Genomic DNA, 22164 nt, shown 5'->3' on the forward strand with positions numbered 1-22164 from the left:
GTTTAGATTAGGTTAAAGGGTAACTAGAGAGGGAAGTTGGAGGGTGACTCCACCCAGAGCCAAAATTTGAAAATTCAGCCAGAGGGGCCAGAATGGGCATTACTGGAGCTGCAGATCATAACGTGAAAATTCTGAAATAACGTGGGGCTTAAATGGTTTAACCAATCATAAAATTCAAATGTAATACATCATTTCAACCTATAGTGGGCAGTACACAGACTGTTTTTGACTATATTTTCAAGAATTAAACTAGTTTATTTTAATTTGTCAAAAAATTGGCAATTACTAACAGACGGAAATTTTAACACTAGAAGTCCCAAAATTAAAACAAGTTTTGTTGAGGTGGTTCAGCATGGCCCCACCTTTGGTGGAGCTTTTTTACATAACAAAAGCCTCAATTCACACCTGATTAAGGATAATGGCTAAAAGCCTTTGAGCCAACTGGCTGCTCTGTGGGACTTCTAGTGTTAAAGCCCCATTTGTAGAGGTCAACAGCCAAAAAAGTTAATCAAGGGTTTGGTTTCCCTATAAATTTAAAAAGTCAGACTATGGTACTTTTAAAAATGGTGACTGACGTCATCATATTTTGGCAGGCTGATTCAGATTTTTTTTAATTTGTAAAATTTAAAATGGTGGTGAAACTGCAGGGCTGATAGCACCGTTGAGTGCCTCACACCTTTAGCACAACGACACGAACAGTCGACAACTAAATATATATGGGGGGTGGTTCAAACTGAACTTTGGCTTCAAAATACAGAAAGCACATAAATAATTTATCAAACTACCACGACTTCATTGTATTTTAATTTAAATGATAATTTTAGCTAGCGACCGATGCTAATGCAGCCTAGCTAGCTTTAAAAAAAATCACGAGTGGAACTTGGAGCAGGAAATAAACTACCGGTCAAAAAACGCTAAGATATTATGTCAAAATATTTGTAGTGTGTGCTAATCAAATGTAACTTACCTGCGTTTCCGCGGTCTGACTTGTTATATTTTTCACCAAAAGGCGTTTGGAAACTGTTGACTTCAAGCCGTCGAAAATCTATCTGCCGCTCATCTAGCTCCTCCCAATGGAAACGTGCCTACATGACGCAATTACGTATGCTACAGGAAGTAAGAACCATGAAGACTCAATCACAAATATACTCTCTTGGATGTCTGGTGAGCAAATATAAGTCCTACACCAACACTGACATCATAAATGACACTGCAAAGTGTATCTATTGGGCACCAAAAAGTATAATTAGTTTTTATTGTACTCTGTAGTGTTGAAAAAAGGACTCTGTATACCTAAACTCGGAAAAAATAACCCCTTGACATTTGCTGTGCAAGACAACTTTTGGGAACTTTTTGGCAACTTTTGTTTACTCGTCAATCCAAAACCACATCAAGGTCAAGCTTCAGGGCTTTCCCTCCAAGGAAACTGTCATGGTGCCTCTGTCAGTCTCCTCCCCCTCCCCTCTCCACTTGGCTGCTTATTCCTCCCAGCTGCGACCACTCTCCTCATCACCTTCGTCTGCCTTCATAAGGAGCTCCAGGACCATCATTCCTCGCCAGTCCGTTGCCCCTGATGGTGCATAGTTTTGGTCACCTCGTCAAAGTCTTGTTTTTGCCACGTCACGCCTGACCTCTATCTAATGCTTTCTCTGCTCACCCTCAGGAACTCATTTTCACGAGCGGTCGCCCGAATCAGCCTCAGCCCGGATTCCCTGCGGTCACACCACGAGCCTCTGCCTCCTCGTACCTCCATTCCTGACGGCCACCCACTCCTGTGGAGAAACTCACCAGTGACGTCACCCGCCTCTGCCTCATGCCAGGAACCTACCTCAAGCTCTACCCCCTCACCTCACCATTAAAACCTTTTACCTGCCATGCTCGCCTCCCGCTGTGTTTCTTCCGGGTTCCAGGGTCTGGGTCTTTAGGTGTTCTGTAGCCTTGACAGAACGGACTGGCCAAGATACCTACCCAGCTGACCCGGAAGGGCTCAGACTAGCCGTTTCCCAACAAGGCATTTTGCTCGGACGTCAAGCTGACGCCCTTTCTCGAGTGACCATGGCCCAGCGGGATCTCTTTCTTCGCCTGGATGGTATGACTCAGACTTTACATGAACTTACAAACCATTTTTCCCCGGCTTCGTCCGCCACAGTTCGTATTCCCGTCAATCCACCACCTTCCGCTTCCGGATCTCCGTCCGCCCCCGAAAATGTCCGACTGCAACCGGAACCATTCTTCGGGGATGTGGAAGCCTGCGGAGGATTTTTGATACAGTGTCAGCTGATATGTCAACAAGCTCCCAGACACTATCAAACTGACCACAGTAAGATTACTCTTATTATCAATTCTCTACGTAACAAAGCTCTACAGTGGGCCCAAGCTTTTATCACCGCTAACCCTATTGCTAACCTGTCCTATGAACGCTTCCTCAGTGAATTTCGCCTTATATTCGACCAACCTCGTAAACAGGAGGAGGCTCTCTACCACTAATCACCTCAGTTTTTGACTCTGTGCAGAGAGCCCGCATCTTCACCAAGCTAGACCTCCGTAATGCTTATCATTTAGTTCGTATCAAAGATGGCGATGAATGGAAGACTGCCTTTAACACCCTCCTCGGGCACTATGAATATCTTGTCATGCCCTTTGGCCTCACCAACGCCCCGGCAGTCTTCCAGAGGATGGTAAACGACGTCCTCCGTGACTTCCTCAATCGTTTCATCTTTGTTTACCTTGATGACATTCTCATCTACTCCCACAATCAGGCCCAGCACGAACACCATGTACGTCTGGTGCTCAAAAGGTTACTGGAAAATCAACTCTATGTCAAGCCCGAGAAATGGGAATTCCATGTATCCACCGTCCAGTTTCTCGGTTACATTATTGAGGCCGGTTGCATTCGTCCCGAGCCTTCGAAGATTGAGGCAGTCACCAACTGGGCACCTCCTGAAAACAGGAAAAAAACTGCCGCAGTTCCTTGGGTTCGCTAACTTTTACAGACGTTTCATCAGGAACTACAGCAGCATTGCCTCCCCCCTCACTCGTCTTACGTCTGTTAACCGTCCGTTCGCCTGGTCCGTTGAAGCTCAACAAGCCTTCGACAAACTCAAGAACCTCTTTGTTAACGCCCCCATCCTCATCCAACCTGACCCATCTCGACAATTCATAGTCGAGGTGGACGCCTCAGACTCAGGCGTAGGGGCTGTCCTCTCCCAAAAAGAAGCCTCCACTGATAAACTCAAACCCTGTGCTTTCTTCTCCCGCAAATTGTCACCAGCAGAGCAAAATTACGACGTCGGGAACCGGGAGCTACTCGCCATCAAGCTGGCACTGGAGGAGTGGCGTCACTGGTTGGAGGGAGCTAAGCAGCCGTTCATCGTATGGACCGACCACAAAAATCTGGCTTATCTCCGCTCCGCCAAGAGAATCAACTCCAGGCAAGCTCGTTGGTGTCTTTTTTTTGACCGTTTCAACTTCTCCATCACTTACAGACCCGGATCCCGTAATGTCAAGCCTGACGCTCTATCCCGGAAGTACAGTCCATCGGACCACACCCCCTCCAATATCCTGCCATCCACCTGCATCATCGGATCCCTCACCTGGGACGTGGAAAACAAGGTACTCCAAGCCCTGCAAAATATCAGGGACCACCCTCCCGTCCCGAGAGGTACCTTGTTTGTCCCAGATGAACTGCGCTCAGAGGTCATCACCTGGGGTCATGCCTCCCGTTTAGCCTGCCATGGGGGAATACACTGGACCCTGAGTCGCATCCGAGAGAGGTTCCATTGGCCGGCCATGCTAAAGGACGTGCGAGAGTACATCGCAGCCTGCTCCACGTGTGCCCGTTCAAAATCCTCATCCTCTGCTCCTGCAGGTTTGCTCCATCCTCTGCCTACTCCCAGCCGCCCCTGGTCTCATCTCGCCATGGACTTCATCACCGGACTTCCTCCGTCTAACGATAACACAGTCATCCTCACTGTTGTTGACCGCTTCTCTAAAATGGCTCACTTCATTCCCCTTCCTCAACTCCCTAACGCCACCGAGACTGCTAACCTCATGGTTAACCATGTTTTTCGCCACCATGGGATACCAGTCGACATTGTCTCTGACCGTGGCCCCCAGTTCACGTCCCAAGTCTGGTGGGGCCTTCTGCTCTGCCTTAGGGGCCACGGTCAGTCTCACTTCCGGCTACCACCCCCAGTCGAATGGCCAAGCGGAGAGGGCCAACCAGGAACTGGAGGCAGCTCTCCGCTGTCTGGCGGCACAGAACCACCAGGACTGGTCCCAATTCCTTGTCTGGATTGAGTAAGCTCATAATACTCACCCTGCTTCCGCCACTGGAATCTCCCCCTTTGAGGCCGCCCTCGGGTACTCACCACCTCAGTTTCCTTCTCAGGAACTGGGTCTGGCAGTGCCTTCTGTCAAACACCACCTGCAGCGTTGCCAATGCATTTGGACCCAGACGAAGGCCGCCCTCCTCCGCACCAAGGAGGGCAACTGCCAGATCGCCAACCGTCGCAGGGTGGTGGGACCCGATTACCAACCCGGTCAGAGGGTATGGCTCTCCCCCGTAACATCCCCATTCAGGCGTCCTCGAAGAAACTGGCTCCCCGCTTCATCGGGCCCTATGTTGTCGAGAGAATCATCAACCCTACCTGTGTCCGTCTCCGTCTGCCCAAAGCCCTTAAGATCCACCCGTCCTTCCATGTCTCTCAGGTCAAGCCAGTCCGGGACAGTCCTCTGTGCCCGCCGTCCGCTTCCCCACCGCCCGCCCGTAGCATCGACGGCGTACCTGCCTACGTCGTTAACCGGATTTTGGACGTCCGTCGTCGGGGTCGCGGATTCCAGTTCCTGGTCGACTGGGTGGGCTACGATCCTAAGGAGCGTTCCTGGATCTCCCGCTCCCTTATTCTGGACCCCTCGCTCATCTCGGATTTCTACCGTGCCCACCCGGATCGCCGCCCTTGACCGCCTGGAGGCGGTCTTTGTGGGGGGGGTACTGTCATGGTGCCTCTGTCAGTCTCCTCCCCCTCCCCTTTCCACTTGGCTGCTTATTCCTCCCAGCTGCGACCACTCTCCTCATCACCTTCGTCTGCCTTTATAAGGAGCTCCAGGACCATCATTCCTCGCCAGTCCATTGCCCCTGATGGTGCATAGTTGGTCACTACGTCAAAGTCTTGTTTTTGCCACGTCACGCCTGACCTCTATCTAATGCTTTCTCTGCTCACCCTCAGGAACTCATTTTCACGAGCGGTCGCCCGAATCAGCCTCAGCCCGGATTCCCTGCGGTCACACCACGAGCCTCTGCCTCCTCGTACCTCCATTCCTGACGGCCACCCACTCCTGTGGAGAAACTCACCAGTGACGTCACCCGCCTCTGCCTCATGCCAGGAACCTACCTCAAGCTCTGCTCAAGCTCTACCTCCTCATCTCACCATTAAAACCTTTTACCTGCCATGCTCGCCTCCCGCTGTGTTTCTTCCGGGTTCCAGCGTCTGGGTCTTTAGGTGTTCTGTAGCCATGACAGAAACAGCAAGAACTGAGACCCTGCAGATCTGCTGCAGAGACAACTTTCCATTATTTTGTCAACAAATCAAAATCTTGAAAGTTAGGTTAAAATGTATTGATTTTGGAATGTTTGACTTTTTCCTCACAATGATAACGTTTATTTGAATTTCTCAACCATTTTCTGTAAACCACGGGTTACCTAGTTCATGTCCTTCTATGTATATATGCAGGGGAGGAACAAGATTGCTACATCGTGAAAAGGGGATAGAAGGGCAGTCGGGGAGGAACAAATAAGTGGTGGTAGAGTTCTGTTGCACACAGTCAACAGAGCAACGTGAGGATGAGGAGGGCTCTTCAACTGCTGCTGGCCTCTCTGGCCTTGGTCTCCTTGATGTCTCTCATCGATGCTGGACCACTGTGAGTAAACCCCCCCTGTACTTGTAATGCTTGGAAAACATATCATTTACACTTCAAAAGTAGTAGCCTGAAAATAAGAGGGGAAAAAATAAAGATCTATTGAACTTAGTAAAATCTGTCCATTCAGCAAGTCCTTTTTACTTGAGAGATTTTTTAAAATCAAAATCTAGCAACAAGGAATTCCACACAAGCATTCAAAAAGGAAAAAAAACAAGTCAAAAATCTAACTGTTAGACAGAAGTAGTTCAAACTGAATGTTATGCAGCCCAATAGTGTTTTTTTTTTTTTTACTATTTCAAAGAAAGTGACTTATTTTTATTTTAGTGATTACATATATGTACTATATTTGTTGTTAATTTTGATTGCAGTGGCACAAAAATAGTGTAATACGTTGAAGTGGCTCGTTCTAGAACAAAATGAGAATATGATCCTAAGTAAGTTTTGAGTAAAAGTTAGCTTTTCTAAGTAAACCCTCCTAAAATCTAAAACTAGCACTTATTCTTAGAACATAAATCAAAATTTTTGCTTCCAAATTAATGACAATGAATCCCAGTCTAACTTTTCAAATTTATTTAACTTTAAAGTAATGTCCTTAATATCAAACTATGACAGCACAATGATTTTTTTAAGTCTCAAATGAAGTGCTTCTAAAGGATTTTATCTTGTTTAATTAATTATCAATTAATTATCTTCATGAGATTTAAACTTCTTGACTGTGCTGATTTTGAGAAAAGCTCACAAAGGTGTAAAATATCAAAAAACAAGGTTTTAAATATTTGTCAAATAGTTTGCAGTCTAAATAAGGATGCAAATCCCAATTTGAAAATATTTATCAAGTTGGTTTTGTCATTTGACCTGTATTTATGCAAATGTGAACAAAAAAAAAACAAACTAATATAATCACAACAGCTCATCTGTTAATACATGATTACCCAGGTTCCTACAGGATTGTAGGTAATCAAACAGGAATTTACAGCATCATAGATGGTTGTACATCAAGGTGCATCCATTTGTATTTCACTGCTTTAAGATAGTGCTGGGCGGATCGATCCAAAATATCAATATATCAAGTTGGTATTGGTATCAGATCGATAACGTCCTGCAAATATTGATATGTCCACTTCTGTTTGAAACTTTTCCTTATGTCCAAAAAGGACCCAGCTAAGTCGCTGCCTCACCACTTTTCCCAGTCCTGTGAGATCTCAGGATTGATTACTCTATTTCCACTCATTTTAAATGTTATTTTTTTTGACAAATTACTTTTTTCCTGTTACCTTGTTCTATTTATAAGCTAAGAAGTTACAAAGTATTTACAGTTCAACCAGTTTTTTTTAATTGCTAAACATTTTGATTAATTTCAAACTCATATTTACTTGTTTCTTTTTGTTTGTTGATTGTTTTGCATTAACTTCTTCACTTTTTATTTAGTTCTAAGACGTTTTTATTTTAATAAACTGTTTTCCATTTATGTGAAAATGTTGTCCTAATTCTGTTTTTATGTTTACCAGGTTGTTTGAGGTTCATGAGATTTTGAGGTTCATGTCACATCCAATGCATTTACGAAAAATATCAGTATTTATATCTGTATCGGATCAGTACCCAAATGCTCAGTATCGCCCAGCCCTACTATAAGATCATTGGAAAATGTATAATTGTAGCTGCAGCAGCAAGTGAGTGTTATTGCTGCCAGCAATGTGTTTTAAAATATTAAAGGGGCCCTACCATGAAAATTTTACTTTTTGAGGTTTTAAGTTCATTATACTGTCCCTTCCTCTTTATAAAGAACCCACAAACAGTATTTTGATCTGTTCATGGATTTAAGAGTACTCATCAAAAAACCTGTGCACTCTGCAGCAGCCCCTCCCATAACTACAAAAACGAGCAGGCCATACCGTGCTGAAAAATCAGTGCTGCAAGCTCCACCCCCCAGACTACAACGAACACACACTCACTTTCTCCACGGAGCTGTGGTGCCGAGGTAGTTATCTCCTGGCAGAATGTGTATCCCGGCAGGGGATACCTACCTTTGCACCACACCTGTACCAGGAACCGTACTCTGACCCATCTTTTAAGGTGGTCTCAGTTTGTTTTCAATCGGACTGAACTTCGGTTCGCTCTGAGATTTTTCAGTCTTAATACGAAACGAACCGAGAGCAGAACAACTGAACCAAAACAGGCACCATACTCAACAGTTTTGTGATGTAAACACGTTATTAACGTGTGTACCTGTAGCCGTAGCGTCCCCAGTTACGGTTATGCAGGATTCCTTCATGGTACCAAAGCTGCAGTAAAAAGTGTTGAACCTAACCTGCATACAGAGACTTAAAATCCATCAGCAAAATAAAATAAAAGAAGAATAAGTGAATAAGAGCCTCAGGGAGGATCATTGGCAGTCTATGGGCAGGCTCAAAGATGATGTCTTTAAATGGGCAGGACCGACAAGGACCAAAAGTCAGTCCCTTAGAGATCGAGTCATTTTACTTCTGCGTTTTAAAACGGTCTACAAAAATGATTCAAATTTCATAAATTTGTTTTTCATCGTTCTGAAGGTAATATATGATTGTATATATTGATTTATACCATGGTCTGGGTGAATACTCGATTCTGATTGGCTGCTGGGTGTGCATTAAAAAGTGATAATGCACAGTAATAACGCACACCTAAAAAAGAAGTTCCGGTCACACAGACCAAACGTTCGATATCACTGCGCAGGCTTCTTTAAAACACGTTTTTCCTTCATCGTCTGGACAAAACAAGCAGTAATGGATGAACTTTCTCTCTGAACTGATGCTTTATTTAACTTATTGTAGCGACCAGCATTTATATTCCTCTCCTTTTGTAAGGTACATTAATATTGACAAATTGGTTATTCTCCTTCTAATAAAAAACCACTCGACATGGAGGGTGTAGTCTTCTGTTTCACCACAAGAGGGAGTTTCTCATTTTAGAGCAGCTCAGAAGAACAAACCTGCCGTGAAATGAAACACAGACAGAAGCTGAATATTTTCTAGCTGCTCACTGAAGGATTAACGTCAGAAAAGGAAGAAAAATATCCTAATTTGTCCGGGTCTTTCTTTCAAAACAGCGACACTTTACCGCTGCAGCTGAGCTCTGTAACGGCTTCCGGCTTCATGCTGTGTTCCATGTCAGCGTGACAACAAACCGCATCACGGATCAAATAGTCCGCTTTTTTGTGAAAAAATGAGCTAAACCAAAGAAATAACAAGAATATTGTACTAAATATTGATTAAATGTTTATTTATTTTGTAAAGACCATGGTATAAGCAGGATAATACCCTTCGAAGAGTGCATTATGAGAAATTAACGCACTTCACGGAGGCAACCGTCCTCTGCTTCGCGTCAGACGGTTTAGGCCTCCGCGTCGTGCGTTAATTTCTCATAACGCACACTTCGTCGGGTATTATCCCTTACATAGTTTACTGTGAAAGGCTGAAGAAAATCATGGAATGGCTCCTTTAGACTGGTCTTGTTTCACTCTGTTGACATTACGACAAGGAATTTATTTATTTAGGATAAGCTTTGGTGGATTATTTGCTGGATCCTATTCAAGACTATCATGGAGTGTAAAGTCCAGTGATTAGCTGCTGCCAAGAGCAAAAACCCTAAATCTGCTGCCCCCACCTCTCACTCAGGGGAAAAGTGAATTAGAAAACATCCGTATGCAAATATCCAAGGAGTGATGGAAAGCTGACAACTAGAGAAATAAAAAGTAATAAGTAACATCCGTCTCACAGGAACCTGATGTCTGCCCCAAACCTGCTGCGAGTGGGAACAGCAGAAAACATCTTTGTGGAATGTCAGGACTGTACAGGGGTGGACCAAGTTGTCACAATTTCTGTAAAAAACCATCCGACAAAGACTAGAACATTGGCAACCACACAAGTAACCCTCACCAATGCTAAAAACTTCCAAGACTTTGGACAGATCACTGTAAGTGCACACATACATGGTTGTATTCATGACTGTAAAGTCTGCACACACATCTCACCCCCTCCAAACTGACTTTTAGATCCCTCCTGGAGAATTCAGCAAGGATCCTACTGCAAAACAGTATGTCTACTTGGAAGCTGCGTTCCCAGGCGAAACACTGGAGAAGGTCGTCATGGTGTCTTTCCAGTCTGGGTACATTTTTATCCAAACAGACAAGACTCTGTACACCCCCAACAGCAAAGGTAACCCCAACATTATTTTGCATTTACATAAGCATGCATAAGCATTCACAAGTTGGGTGGGCAGATGGTTGCCTGCAGTGTGTTGTGGGTGTTACTTGGGGGGAGGGGGCTTGATCTTGGACACGGAGGGAGTATTCTTCTGGGGCTTGAAGTGTCTGTGCTCATATGTCCCCTGACATCTCTGTTCAGATGTCAGGGGTGGGGGGTGTCAGATTTCAACCTGCGTGGATGGGCTATATGCACGACCTACTTCTGCATTCAGCCTTTGAATGCTCAGTCATCTACTGTCCGGGCATTGGGCTGTTGTTTATGTGGAAATAGCTGAGTATTTGGACTTAAAAATATGTCTTTTGTAGCCAACAAGATCACTACAAATTATGTTAGGCGTATTGTTTGTTTTTCTAGTAAAATACCCCAAAATAAAAATTCAAAAAGATTTTAAAATGTATTTGTCGTCCTACATAGCAAACTTCGAAGGTAACTTGCTAACGTTTTTAGCGCATGTTTACGTGCGACCAGCTCTAAAAATGATTTACATTTACGCGACACGTTAAAGGTGCAGGCAAGATGCAGATCGCTGCATTGTTTAATGTATTTTATGTGAATCCAAAGCTAAACGTCGCAGTATTTAATGACGTCCTGTTAGCTGTCGCACAGCTAGAGCGCGGAGCGCTGCTGCAGCTGCGGCCGTGATCGAGAACCATTTGGAGCATAAACACAAACCAGAACCGTAATCCTAACCTCAAACTTTCCTCCGGGTCCGTGCAGCCGAGAAAAAGTTCAGAACTGACTGCAGTATTTACAAAATTTCATGTTAACATCATTGTCACTTTTCATTTGAGCTAATGCTAGCTAGCATGAAAGACACGTCTGATTATGGCTGTCTTTATCTTTATGACCCCGAATGTGGAAGCCTGACACGTGAAGACTTTATTCAAAGTGTCTGGTTGAACATGCATTGCAGATAAATATTGACTAAGGCAAGCGGAATATTTTCTCAATCTATCCATCCATCCATCTTCTTGACCGCTTCTTCCCTTTCGGGGTCGCGGGGGTGCCGGAGCCTATCCCGGCTGCTGAAGGGCGAAGGCAGGGTACACCCTGGACAGGTCACCAGTCTGTCTCAGGGCCTCAATCACACACACATTCACTCTCACATTCACTCCTAGGGGCAATTTAGAGTCACCAATGAACCTATGAAGCATGTTTTTGGACGGTGGGAGGAAGCCGGAGTCCCCGGTGAAAACCCACGCATGCACGGGGAGAACATGCAAACTCCACACAGAAAGGTCCCAGCCGGGAGTCGAACCGGGGCCTTCTCGCTGTGAGGCGAGAGCGCTAACCACTGCGCCACCGTGCAGCCCTGAATATTTCTCCACTTAAGATAACATATCGGAGTCCTTTATCAGGAATAAATTGTTTTTGAGAGAAAGGAACACCTTTTCTGATAATAATAGCCACTACTCTGGCTTTAGTTGAAAAGGAGGAGTGATATAATTCTTCTATCAATCTTCTTTTTAATCTAAAATGGGAGTTATTCTTTATATGAGTTTTTTGTATGAATATAATATCTGAGTTCATTTACTTCATATGTCTTAAAGGGGCCCTACCATGATTTTCTTAAGCCATTCAGAGTGAACCATATCCATATATATTAGGGCTGGGAATCACTGGGTACCTCACGATACAATACGATATGCGATACATGGATCACAATATCAATAATATGGCGATACTGCGATAATTGGTAAAAATCCTCTCTATTAACTAGCATTATATAGAAGAACATGTTTTTTGGGAAAATATATCCCCATTTATCTTTTGTTGCTTAAACACAATCATAATAAACAACTTTTCTTATTTTGTGCAACAAATTATAGACACTTTTGTGCAACATTGCTGAAATCATGTCTTTGACAAGCATTGACAACAACTGAATTGGAATTATCCGTCAAATTTAATGTCAACAATAGTAAACATGATCAGCAGTGCCACTACTTAGAGCAGAATTGTTGTAAGCAACAGAACAAAAATTAAATAAGTCAATTGGCGACAGCTATCTACCTCCAAAAGAACATCACACCAAAGGATGATGAATATGATGTTTAACAGCCTCTGTCATGTGTTTCCTAATTTTTCATTCACTTTTCCCTCACTTGAAAAGGACTGAGCATCCAAAAATGAAGGCTGATTTACTCAGACTGTCACCTGAGATTATTTTCCAATCTTTATCTATTTTCCATTTGGTCAGTCAGCAGTCAATAGGTAAAAACCTTAAAACATTCATGATAATGGAAAAAAATAATAATTTTAAGTGCTTCAATTAATTAGCAACCTCCCTAATTTTACAGTGAATTCATGTACTTTATTTTAATTACATTTAAATTTAAGTTCATACATCAAATCCTGCCTTTTTTATTTAATAATTAATTTAAATTAAGATTAACAACAAGTAATTACATTGTTTGAAAACGTCACATTATAGATTTACCAAAGTTACACCGTACACCATCAGGTTAAACATTGAAGTGCATGAAAACGAAAATTCTGACGGTACCTGAAGTACACACAAACAACTGCGAAGCGCGCGCCCAGTTTCCACAGCAAACAGGAAGTAAGTGATCGCTGACATTCTAGCGCTCAGACAAAGTCACTTCTTACCAGCTGGATCTCCAACAGATGGAGGATAAATGCTGACAGGTAGACATGCTTCACACACGCGCTACCGAGCCTGTATCTCACCGGTGATTCTCCCAAATGAGAGCTTGCATCGCTTTTAAATGTCCGAGGCAGCGCGCCTATGCCGGATGGTTCATTATCACACAGGAGAGAGGCTTGAGAGTTCTTTTTACTGATGTTTAATGTGGTATTCTTTTTCTTCAGGCTTTACACCGCATCAACACCGTAGAACTAGCAGACAAAAGGTAATTCTTAAATACAAAATATGGATTACACAAATGATTTACATAAAAAATAATACACATACATACCACTTTGGCCTGCTAATGAACTAACCGGTGGACGAAAACAAACAAAAATTATTTTTAATTCTTCTCTTTCCACTTTCTGTCGGGCCGACTTCGCATGCGCTTGCTAGACGGGCTTTTCTGATGTGAAAACCCGGAAGTACTTCTAGCGACCTTTGGCTGAACTCAAATAATCTAAACACTTGAAAACTCTTCAAAATTAAATATTACTGTTCTGACAGCTCCATAAATGTCTTTTAAATGCTAGAAAGATAAATATATAAACGTACAAAAATAAACGAAAATAATTATTAGGGTTTCTAACACAAGCGCCCTCTGCTGACAAAATAGTGAACTGCACTTATCAACCGTTACACTCCCACCATCGCACTACTAGCAGTATGTGTGATCCTAAACACTTATTTAACATTATAAATGAACATTAACAAATACTACTCAGCCTCAACTAACAGAACAGTCTAATGGATTGGTCTTTCCAAAACAGTCCTGGTGTTACACGTTCCTCCTTTCTCTTCAGTTGAGTCACCAAGAAGAAGCTTGACCTTCCTGACGTTGCCATCAGCTCCTGGTGTGACTTCAATAACTCTGGCGAGCTTCAATTGGTATCTTGGAACACACTCATCTTGTAGTAGAACGATGTTATTTACTCTTGCGTTTCTTCTTGTCTTCTTCCACTTTCTTCTCTGTTGCAGATTTAGCAAATATTCCTTTCTCCATCTAGTCCAGAATACATTTGCCAGATACTGCACTCTTTTCCATCTTTTCTGCAAGTAGAGATCCTCTTTGACAAATTCTCCAGGTGGTGGTGAGATCACTGTGGATTTCATCGTCAAGATGTGATTTGGTGTCAGCGGCTCTGGTCCAACAGGGTCGTTGAGGCACTCCACAGTTAGTGGTCGACTATTCACTATAGACATAGTCTCATACATGAATGTTCTCAATGACGATGTATCTAGTCTTGAAGCTGACTGATCAAGAATAGAACTCAAAACATTTCTTATTGTTCGAATCTGCCTCTCCCAGACACCTCCCATGTGACTGGAAGCAGGTGGGTTAAAGATGAAACTTACACCCAACTCTTTTGCCTTCTCTTTAGAGTCTTGCATTAAGCTCAGGAACTCATTTTTAGCACCAATGAAGTTAGTGCCTTGATCACAATGGAGTTGGAACACATGCATGTAAACAAAAGTCCGTACCTCTTCATCTCCTTCCTTCCTTCCTTTACATAAAATGGTCCAAAGCAATCCATTCCGCTGTATGAAAAGGGAGGAGTAGCTTCCATTCTCTCTGACGGCAGGTCAGACATTTTCTGCTGTTGACTGTTTTGTCTATATTTTCTGCACTTGACACACTTGTAAATAAATTATGACACTTCAGTACTGCAGCTAATGATCCAAATACCATTAGCGCGTGTTTCATTGACTGTCATCCCCCTTCCCTGATGACGAATCTTCTCGTGGAAGTGCTTTATGAGTAGATGTGACACATGATGTCCCTTTGGAAGAATGGCTGGATGTTTGATGTTTGGATGGAGTGATGCTCTTGCAAGTCTTCCTCCCACCCTCAAGACATTGTGCTCATCGAGGAATGGATTTAGCTGATGAAGCTTAAGGTGAGACGTCTTCACTTCTTTCTCTTGCTTTAGAGACTTGATTTCCTCACTGAATGCTTCCTTCTGCACAGAGCGTATTATGAATTCTTCCGCTTCTTTCCTTTCTTCCAGTGTGCTGCTTTCATTGGACATCTCTTTAGTGTTTGTGGCATATTTGGCACGTCGTTTTAATCTTGCTATTGCTTTCACAACTCTCTTCCAGTCGGAAAACCTTTGCAGTCTACTCACGATTGACTTTTCTTCTCTTGCTTTAACTGTGAAGACTTGTGTGACCTTGAATTCTGGATCTTCAGAACTGATCTCTTTCACCTCAACATCTTCTTGAGGCAGTTCTCTTTGCCATAGAAAACTTGGTCCTGTGAACCAGTTAGATTCCACTAGTTCCTTTGTCATAGCTCCACGAGATGCTCGGTCTGCGGGGTTTTGTTCAGAGGCAACATATCGCCATTGACTTGGTTCTGTTGTTGATCTGATTCTCTGTATTCTGTTGGCTACGAATACATGAAAACGTCTTGCGTCATTGTTAATGTAACCAAGGACTACTTTGGAATCGGTCCAGTAGTATTCTTTAAGATCTTGGATTTCTAACTCTCTTTTCAGGAAGCTTGCTGTTTTAACAGCTACTACTGCGGCGGAGAGCTCCAATCTTGGGATGGTTGTCACTTTTGTAGGAGCAACTCTGGCTTTACCCATTACAAGGGTGCACTGCACTTCTCCTGACTTAGTCACGGTTCTGAGGTACGAGCAAGTTCTGGAGGTCTTTTAGCCAGGCTTCCCATCGTGGTTTGAGGTCTAGAGGGAGCGGCTCGTCCCAACCCAGCTTTTCTTGACACATCCTTTGTAAAATTCTTTTCCCGACAAGAATGAATGGGGCTACAAATCCAAGTGGATCAAATATAGATGCCACTGTGGAGAGCACTCCTCTTCTATTGAAGGGATTGTTCTTGATATCAACTTTGAAGCTGAATGTGTCAGAAGTTACGCACCACTGGACTCCTAAGGCTTGTTCCATCTTTGGTTCTCCCAAAGCTAAGTCCAGATCACTAGCTCCTGAAGCACATTCTTCTTTGGGAATCGTAGTGATCACTTCTTTGCTGTTGCTGATGAATTTGTGCAGGTGCAACTTTCCCATGTCACAAATTTCCCTGACTTCTTTCACAAGCTGAATAGCTTCTTGCTCGGAGTCTACAGCTGCCAGACCATCATCCACGTAGAAGTTGCGTTGTATGAACTTCACAGCAGCTTTACTGCACTTGCTTGCAGCTTGTGTGGCTAGATGTTTGAGCCCGAAATTTGCGCATCCAGGTGAGGAAGCAGCGCCAAACAAGTGGACTTTCATGCGAAACACAGATGGTGGATGTTCCATGTTGCCGTCCTCCCACCATAGGAAACGGAGGTAATCTTGATCTTGAGGAGCCACACGAAATTGGTGGAACATGCGCTCAACGTCGCACATGATGGCCACATGTCCTTCCCTGAAACGACACAGAACTCCTACTAAAGTGTTTGTCAGGTCTGGTCTTGTCAGTAGCTGCTCGTTCAGTGATGTATTTTGGAACTTGGCGGATGCATCAAAAACCACTCTGATTTTATTTGGCTTCTGAGGATGATAGATGCCGTGGTGAGGGATATACCAAGCCGGTAAGTTGTTTATTTCATCCTTTGGAACTTTCTCTGCATCGCTTCTTGCTATTACATCATGCATGAACGCAACATAGTAGTTGTAATAATGTTTGTCTTTTCTCAAACGTCTTTCTAGGCTCTTGAGTCTGTGTTCTGCACAAACCTTGTTGTTGGGTAGGTGAGGTCTTTCTCTTTTAAAAGGTAACGGCATTTCAAAGTGTCCGTCTGCTCTTTGTCTTATGCCTTCTTGTACTTTGGACAAAAACATCATGTCTTCTTGTGACATTGATTCTTCTTCAGCTGTGTTTTCAATGAAATCCATTTCCAATGCTTTGATAACCTCAACTGGAGTTATCACTTCTTTGACTTCATTTCTCTTTACAAAGTGGACTTCAGCCTTTATTTCTGGGGGCGACTCAATGACTGGTAAGACTTGCTTAACGATAACACGATGGCTGACTCCAATCTCATCTTCGTAGTCACTTACAGAATGGCTGTAACCAATGATGCTCCAACCAAGCAGTGACTTTTGTGCGGAAGGCTGGTCTCTCTCTCCACTGATCACTTCTATGGGAAGTACCGCCTGAGGACAATAATATCCTATGAGCAAACCAACTTCACAGTCAAGCTTGGGAGCCATTTCCTTTGACAGATGCCTTAAAGGAGACCAGTTCTCTGCTGTCTTGTTTGTGGGAATATGAGATCTGTTGGCAGGAATATAGTCTCTGGTGTAGGTCGTTGGTAACTGGACTCTCAGTTCTGAGTTCATCCCTCTTACTTGTAGGTCCTTTAACTTGTGACTGGACACAACCTTGGTTTTAGATGTTATTGTAGAAATCTTGAGTTTGACTGGCTCTGACTTTGTGTTAAGTGACTCTGCTGTGTCCTTTAATATGAAGGTCGTATCACTTTGAGTGTCAAGCAATGCGTACACCAACTTCTCATTTTGTGGGTTGTCTACAGTGGAGATGTAAACTGGAATGACTGAGGAAGTACAACCTTTTGACCTTTGCTGCACTACTTTGTTTGATGTAACTTGCTTAGACTCTAGCTTGGTTTCTTGTTGTTGTGGATTATGCACATCTTCTTTCTCTTGGTTGGTCTTTGGAACTTCTTGGTTTGTCTTTGGTTTTTGTTCTTTGTCTCTTTTCTCTCTATCTTGGTGTAAACATGTTGGGTGTGGCCTTTGGCATTTTTCACACACATTTCTGGAATAACAGTTTTTGGAGTTATGACCTGACTTCAGACAGCCAAAACAAAGCTTCTCAGACTGCACAAACTTGACTCTCTCGTCAACTGGTTTCTCCATTATTTTCCAACATTTGTGGAGTGTGTGACCTGGTTTCTTACAGAAGGGACATTTTTATTTAACCATTATTTAACCAGGAAAAAATCCCATTGAGATCCATTGATCTCTTTTTCAAGGGAGTCCTGGTCAAGAGGCAAGAAATACACACACCCAACAGGTCATATTAAAACACTCTAAAAATAAATGAATATGATGAAATAAACAGAATAAAACAGTAAATAATTAAAAACAATTACAGATTAGTGATTTTGTTTCCAGGTCCTTCATTATAACATTAAACTGAGGCAAAGTTGTGAGTTTTGAAAGCTGTATTGTTTTTTGGAGAAAGTTCCAGTCTGTAGGTGCCCTGTACTGAAAAGCCATCTTTCCTTTTTCTGTCCGAACACTCGGGACAGACAGCAAGTACACGCTCCGAGACCGGAGAGCATAAGGTCCATCTAATCTGCGCTGCAGAGCCACACTCAAATATGACGGAAGAAGTCCGAGGAGTCCCTTGTATATAAATTTGTGCCAGTGTGTAGTCCTACGAACAGCTAAAGCAGGCCAACCAACACGAGAATACAATTCACAGTGATGAGTTCGAGCACCACAATTTGTTATAAAACGTAAAGAGGCATGAAAGACCGAATCCAATGAGCGCAAAGCCTTAGCTGGGGCATGTGTGTATAAAACATCTCCATAATCTAAAACAGGAAGAAATGTTGCTGCAACATGTTGTATTTGCCTTTTCGTTGGTACTTGCACTCAGAGTTTTAGTGTTCAGAGTGTGACTTCTTTTCGGCTTGTCTCTAATGAAGTGTTTTTGATCCTGGTCAGCTGGCTTTAGTGCTTGGAGCGAGGTAATAGGATTGCATGCGATTCTTGCTTCTTGGTTCAGGAACTTAACAAAATAACTGAAATCAGGGAACACTCTATGTTCATCTAGGAACTTTGTCACTGTTCTATTCCAACGAGCACTTAGCCAATCTGGTAATTTAGCTGCAATTCTTGTGTTTTCAACACAGTCATTCAGTATTTGTAAGCCTTGAACGTATGGAATTGCGGACTCGACGCTACTCAAAAAGTCTGCAAACTCACGTAGATCTTTACTGTCTTTAGAGATTATTTTTGGCCACATTTGAATCTTGTCTCGATATGCTTTACCGATCACGAAGGGATTTCCAAATCTATCTTCAAGTGTTTCCCAGGCTGCAAGATATGCTTTGTCTGTTCCAACTACAAAGTGACCTTCAATAGCCTTCTTTGCTGAACCTCCAACGTACTTTCTCAAGAAAAAGAGCTTTTCGTGTCTTGGCAGGTTTTTTCGGTCAACTAATGTTTGAAAGGAAAGCTTCCAGTCATTGTACTGCAGCGGATCGCCTGTAAATACTGCTGGTAGCAGTGATAGCAAGTGTCTTTACAAGTTCAATGGAGGCCACTTGTTCAGAGGAGGGAGCTGCCATCTGCGTCATAGAGGTTTGAAAGGGAGCTTGGTAGCCTGTAGGAATTATGGTTTTAGACAGGAAGAAAGGTTGCGTATGCACATTTGGAAAACTCGGTGGTAGGACGGAACTGTTATCTTTTATTTTTGTGTGCACAGCAGGCTTTTCTTCGTCCTCACTCTTAATGCTTTCAGCGTAGACTCTTAACCTTGCTTGAGCTGCATTGTGCTTTTGCATCTCCTTTAATAGTTCCACTTCCTTTCTTTTCTCCTCTAACTTAGTTTTTATTGTTGTGCTTTCTGTTAAGAACTGTGCTTGTTTCTTTGCATCTTCTACTTCAAGTACTCTGATTTCTTCCTCACATTGATGTTGAGTTTTCATTATTTTTAGGATTTCTTCTGATGCGGCTACTTCAGCTGCAGCTAACTGTCTTCGTGCTGTGCTAGAAGATGACTGCTTGGATATATCAGACATGGCTTTTGATTTGTAAGACATGCTTGAAGAAACACTACTTGAACTGCTATGAAACACTGATTTAGAAATCTGGCCAGGGAATTTCTTCTGGATTGCCACCTTGTTCAAGTAAACACTGTGCCTTTGCTCTGGCTGCATGACTGATCGAATGGCACATATCACATTTCCTTCTTGTTTCAATGTCTGGACTTTGAATCTTTCTTATCTCATCATAAACATTGCAAATATCTTTCTGAAACGTGTCAATTCTGTCCACAGCTTCAGCAATTATTTCCACATTTTTACTTTTCATGAATCTCCTGAAACAGTTTATGTGATATTTCCACTTCTTGTATAGACACTCAAATTCCTTCGTTAAATTGTTTAGCTTAGCTTCTTGTAGAGATTTCCCTTTTTCAGTAAGTGTGCGTTTGCGTAGACTTTTGCGAACACCTTCTGTTTGTGTACTTTCAGCTGATATAGATGTTTGTGGAGTTTCGTCTCCATCTGACTGCTCATTGTTATCATCGTCTTGAGTTTTACATTCCACACCATCTTTCTCATTGGACCATTCTGATCCCTTCTCCTCATCCGCCATTTTGAATGTAAATGGTAGCTTGTACTTTTCTTAAGCTGAATATACATTCACTTGCTTGATGCTTTAGCTTGTTATCTTTAGCATTCAGATGTAGCTGGCTAGTGTTTGAGCTACTTCCAAGACACAAACTTTTGTGCTTGCTTGCTTAGCTCTCACTTGACCACTTTACCTTGAATGGCGGTGCTTCGTTTGAGCACGTGATGAACTTGCACATGCGGTTTATGGTTAGCAGCTTGCTTCGGTACCGACCGTTCTTTGCCTTCTCCGGGGCAGTGGAGTGTTCTACTATGCCGGATGGTTCATTATCACACAGGAGAGAGGCTTGAGAGTTCTTTTTACTGATGTTTAATGTGGTATTCTTTTTCTTCAGGCTTTACACCGCATCAACACCGTAGAACTAGCAGACAAAAGGTAATTCTTAAATACAAAATATGGATTACACAAATGATTTACATAAAAAATAATACACATACATACCACTTTGGCCTGCTAATGAACTAACCGGTGGACGAAAACAAACAAAAATTATTTTTAATTCTTCTCCTTCAACTTTCTGTCGGGCCGACTTCGCATGCGCTTGCTAGACAGGCTTTTCTGATGTGAAAACCCGGAAGTACTTCTAGCGACCTTTGGCTGAACTCAAATAATCTAAACACTTGAAAACTCTTCAAAATTAAATATTACTGTTCTGACAGCTCCATAAATGTCTTTTAAATGCTAGAAAGATAAATATATAAACGTACAAAAATAAACGAAAATAATTATTAGGGTTTCTAGCACACAAGCGCCCTCTGCTGACAAAATAGTGAGCTGCACTTATCAACCGTTACAGCGCCCATTTGCTCAATAGTTCCGGCGCGCGACTCAGACGCTCAGCACTACAGCCTCTTCAAATGAAAATATAATATCGATACTTGCTGAGAACCCATCGAGAATCGATCACAGGACTAAATATTGCGATATATCGCAATATCAATATTTTGGCACACCCCTAATATATATGATCATATACTACATTTGGACCACTAAAAACAAATTATTTATGAGATATTAGTTATGTTTCTTGAATTTTTCCCTACCCGGAAGTAAAACGGCTTGATTCCTGAAGCTACGCCTGTCGCTGCCGGACGTGCTGGTACACTATATTGTGGGTCAACTGTTTTGTATTAAATGACAAAACCCCTCATTATCAACCACTGAAAAGAGACTGCAGAGCTTTAGCAATCAACACTCTGATGGCGTCAGATATTTTCTTGTATTTATTTGAGGTAACACTGTAAGTCTTGAAATATATCAGGGATGTTTACATTGTGTTACCTGCTTAGTTGCTCAACTTTAAGACGGTGACGGGGTTGGGTGATGATGTCAGAGGTGGGCAGGCATGTTGGACGTGATTCGCAACATTGTACAACATAGAGATGAGGCAAATCTTGCAGACATTGTACTTCTCGTAATGCATTTCGCTCCCTGATCCTCATATTCAACAACGAGCCCGAGATGTCTTCACACCGCAGGTTTCAGTGTCTGTGGCGAGTCTTCTAGCACGAGCTGGAAGCTGCTCACACACCGGCCAGCTGCGTCGATGTGCATTTAATCTGTAACGAAATGAAAAGTCCACTAAAACGCAAGCAGTCTGAAATTCTGCTCTGGGTCTGTTTGCATAGACTCCCCACTGAGAGCAGCTGCCCAAATGAGCGCAGATGCAGCCGCTGCGTGAGCACATGCGGCCATAATTTGCTATGACTGTCTTGGTTGTTTAGGCATTTAGCTAAATGCTATTGTTTTTAGCATTTGGGCCCCACCTACCGGGGGAAGGGCAAAGTAGTTTCTGGCAGGGCAGGGGTGAGTGGGAGCAGACCTGGAGTAAACCGGCTCTGAAGACATGAATACAGACACACGCTAAAGGGAGCTCACGGTGGTACTGAATAAGTAAAATGTGTAACGTGAAAAATGGCGTACCGAGTGGTGGAACGCGTATTGAACAGTTCGGTTTAATATCGAATATTGTTGCATCCCTAGTTCTTTTATGCATTAGCGCAATTGTGTCCA

General features: G+C 42.9%; 1 protein-coding gene across 2 annotated transcripts in view; it reads left to right on the forward strand.

Annotated features, from left to right (window-relative positions):
* The first annotated feature begins 5762 nt into the window (after positions 1–5762).
* The window catches only part of LOC112137456 (complement C3), a 217125-nt gene continuing 200723 nt past the window's right edge, over positions 5763–22164 (forward strand). For both annotated transcript variants that reach the window (XM_024259794.2, XM_036211616.1), the window contains exons 1-3: positions 5763–5919; positions 9675–9870; positions 9950–10112. In XM_024259794.2, the coding sequence (XP_024115562.2) occupies positions 5843–5919; positions 9675–9870; positions 9950–10112 (436 nt within the window). In that variant the 5' untranslated portion in view covers positions 5763–5842. The remainder of the gene's footprint in view (positions 5920–9674; positions 9871–9949; positions 10113–22164) is intronic.

This window comes from Oryzias melastigma, linkage group LG1, assembly GCF_002922805.2.
Source record: "Oryzias melastigma strain HK-1 linkage group LG1, ASM292280v2, whole genome shotgun sequence".
Taxonomy (NCBI): Eukaryota; Metazoa; Chordata; class Actinopteri; order Beloniformes; family Adrianichthyidae; genus Oryzias; species Oryzias melastigma.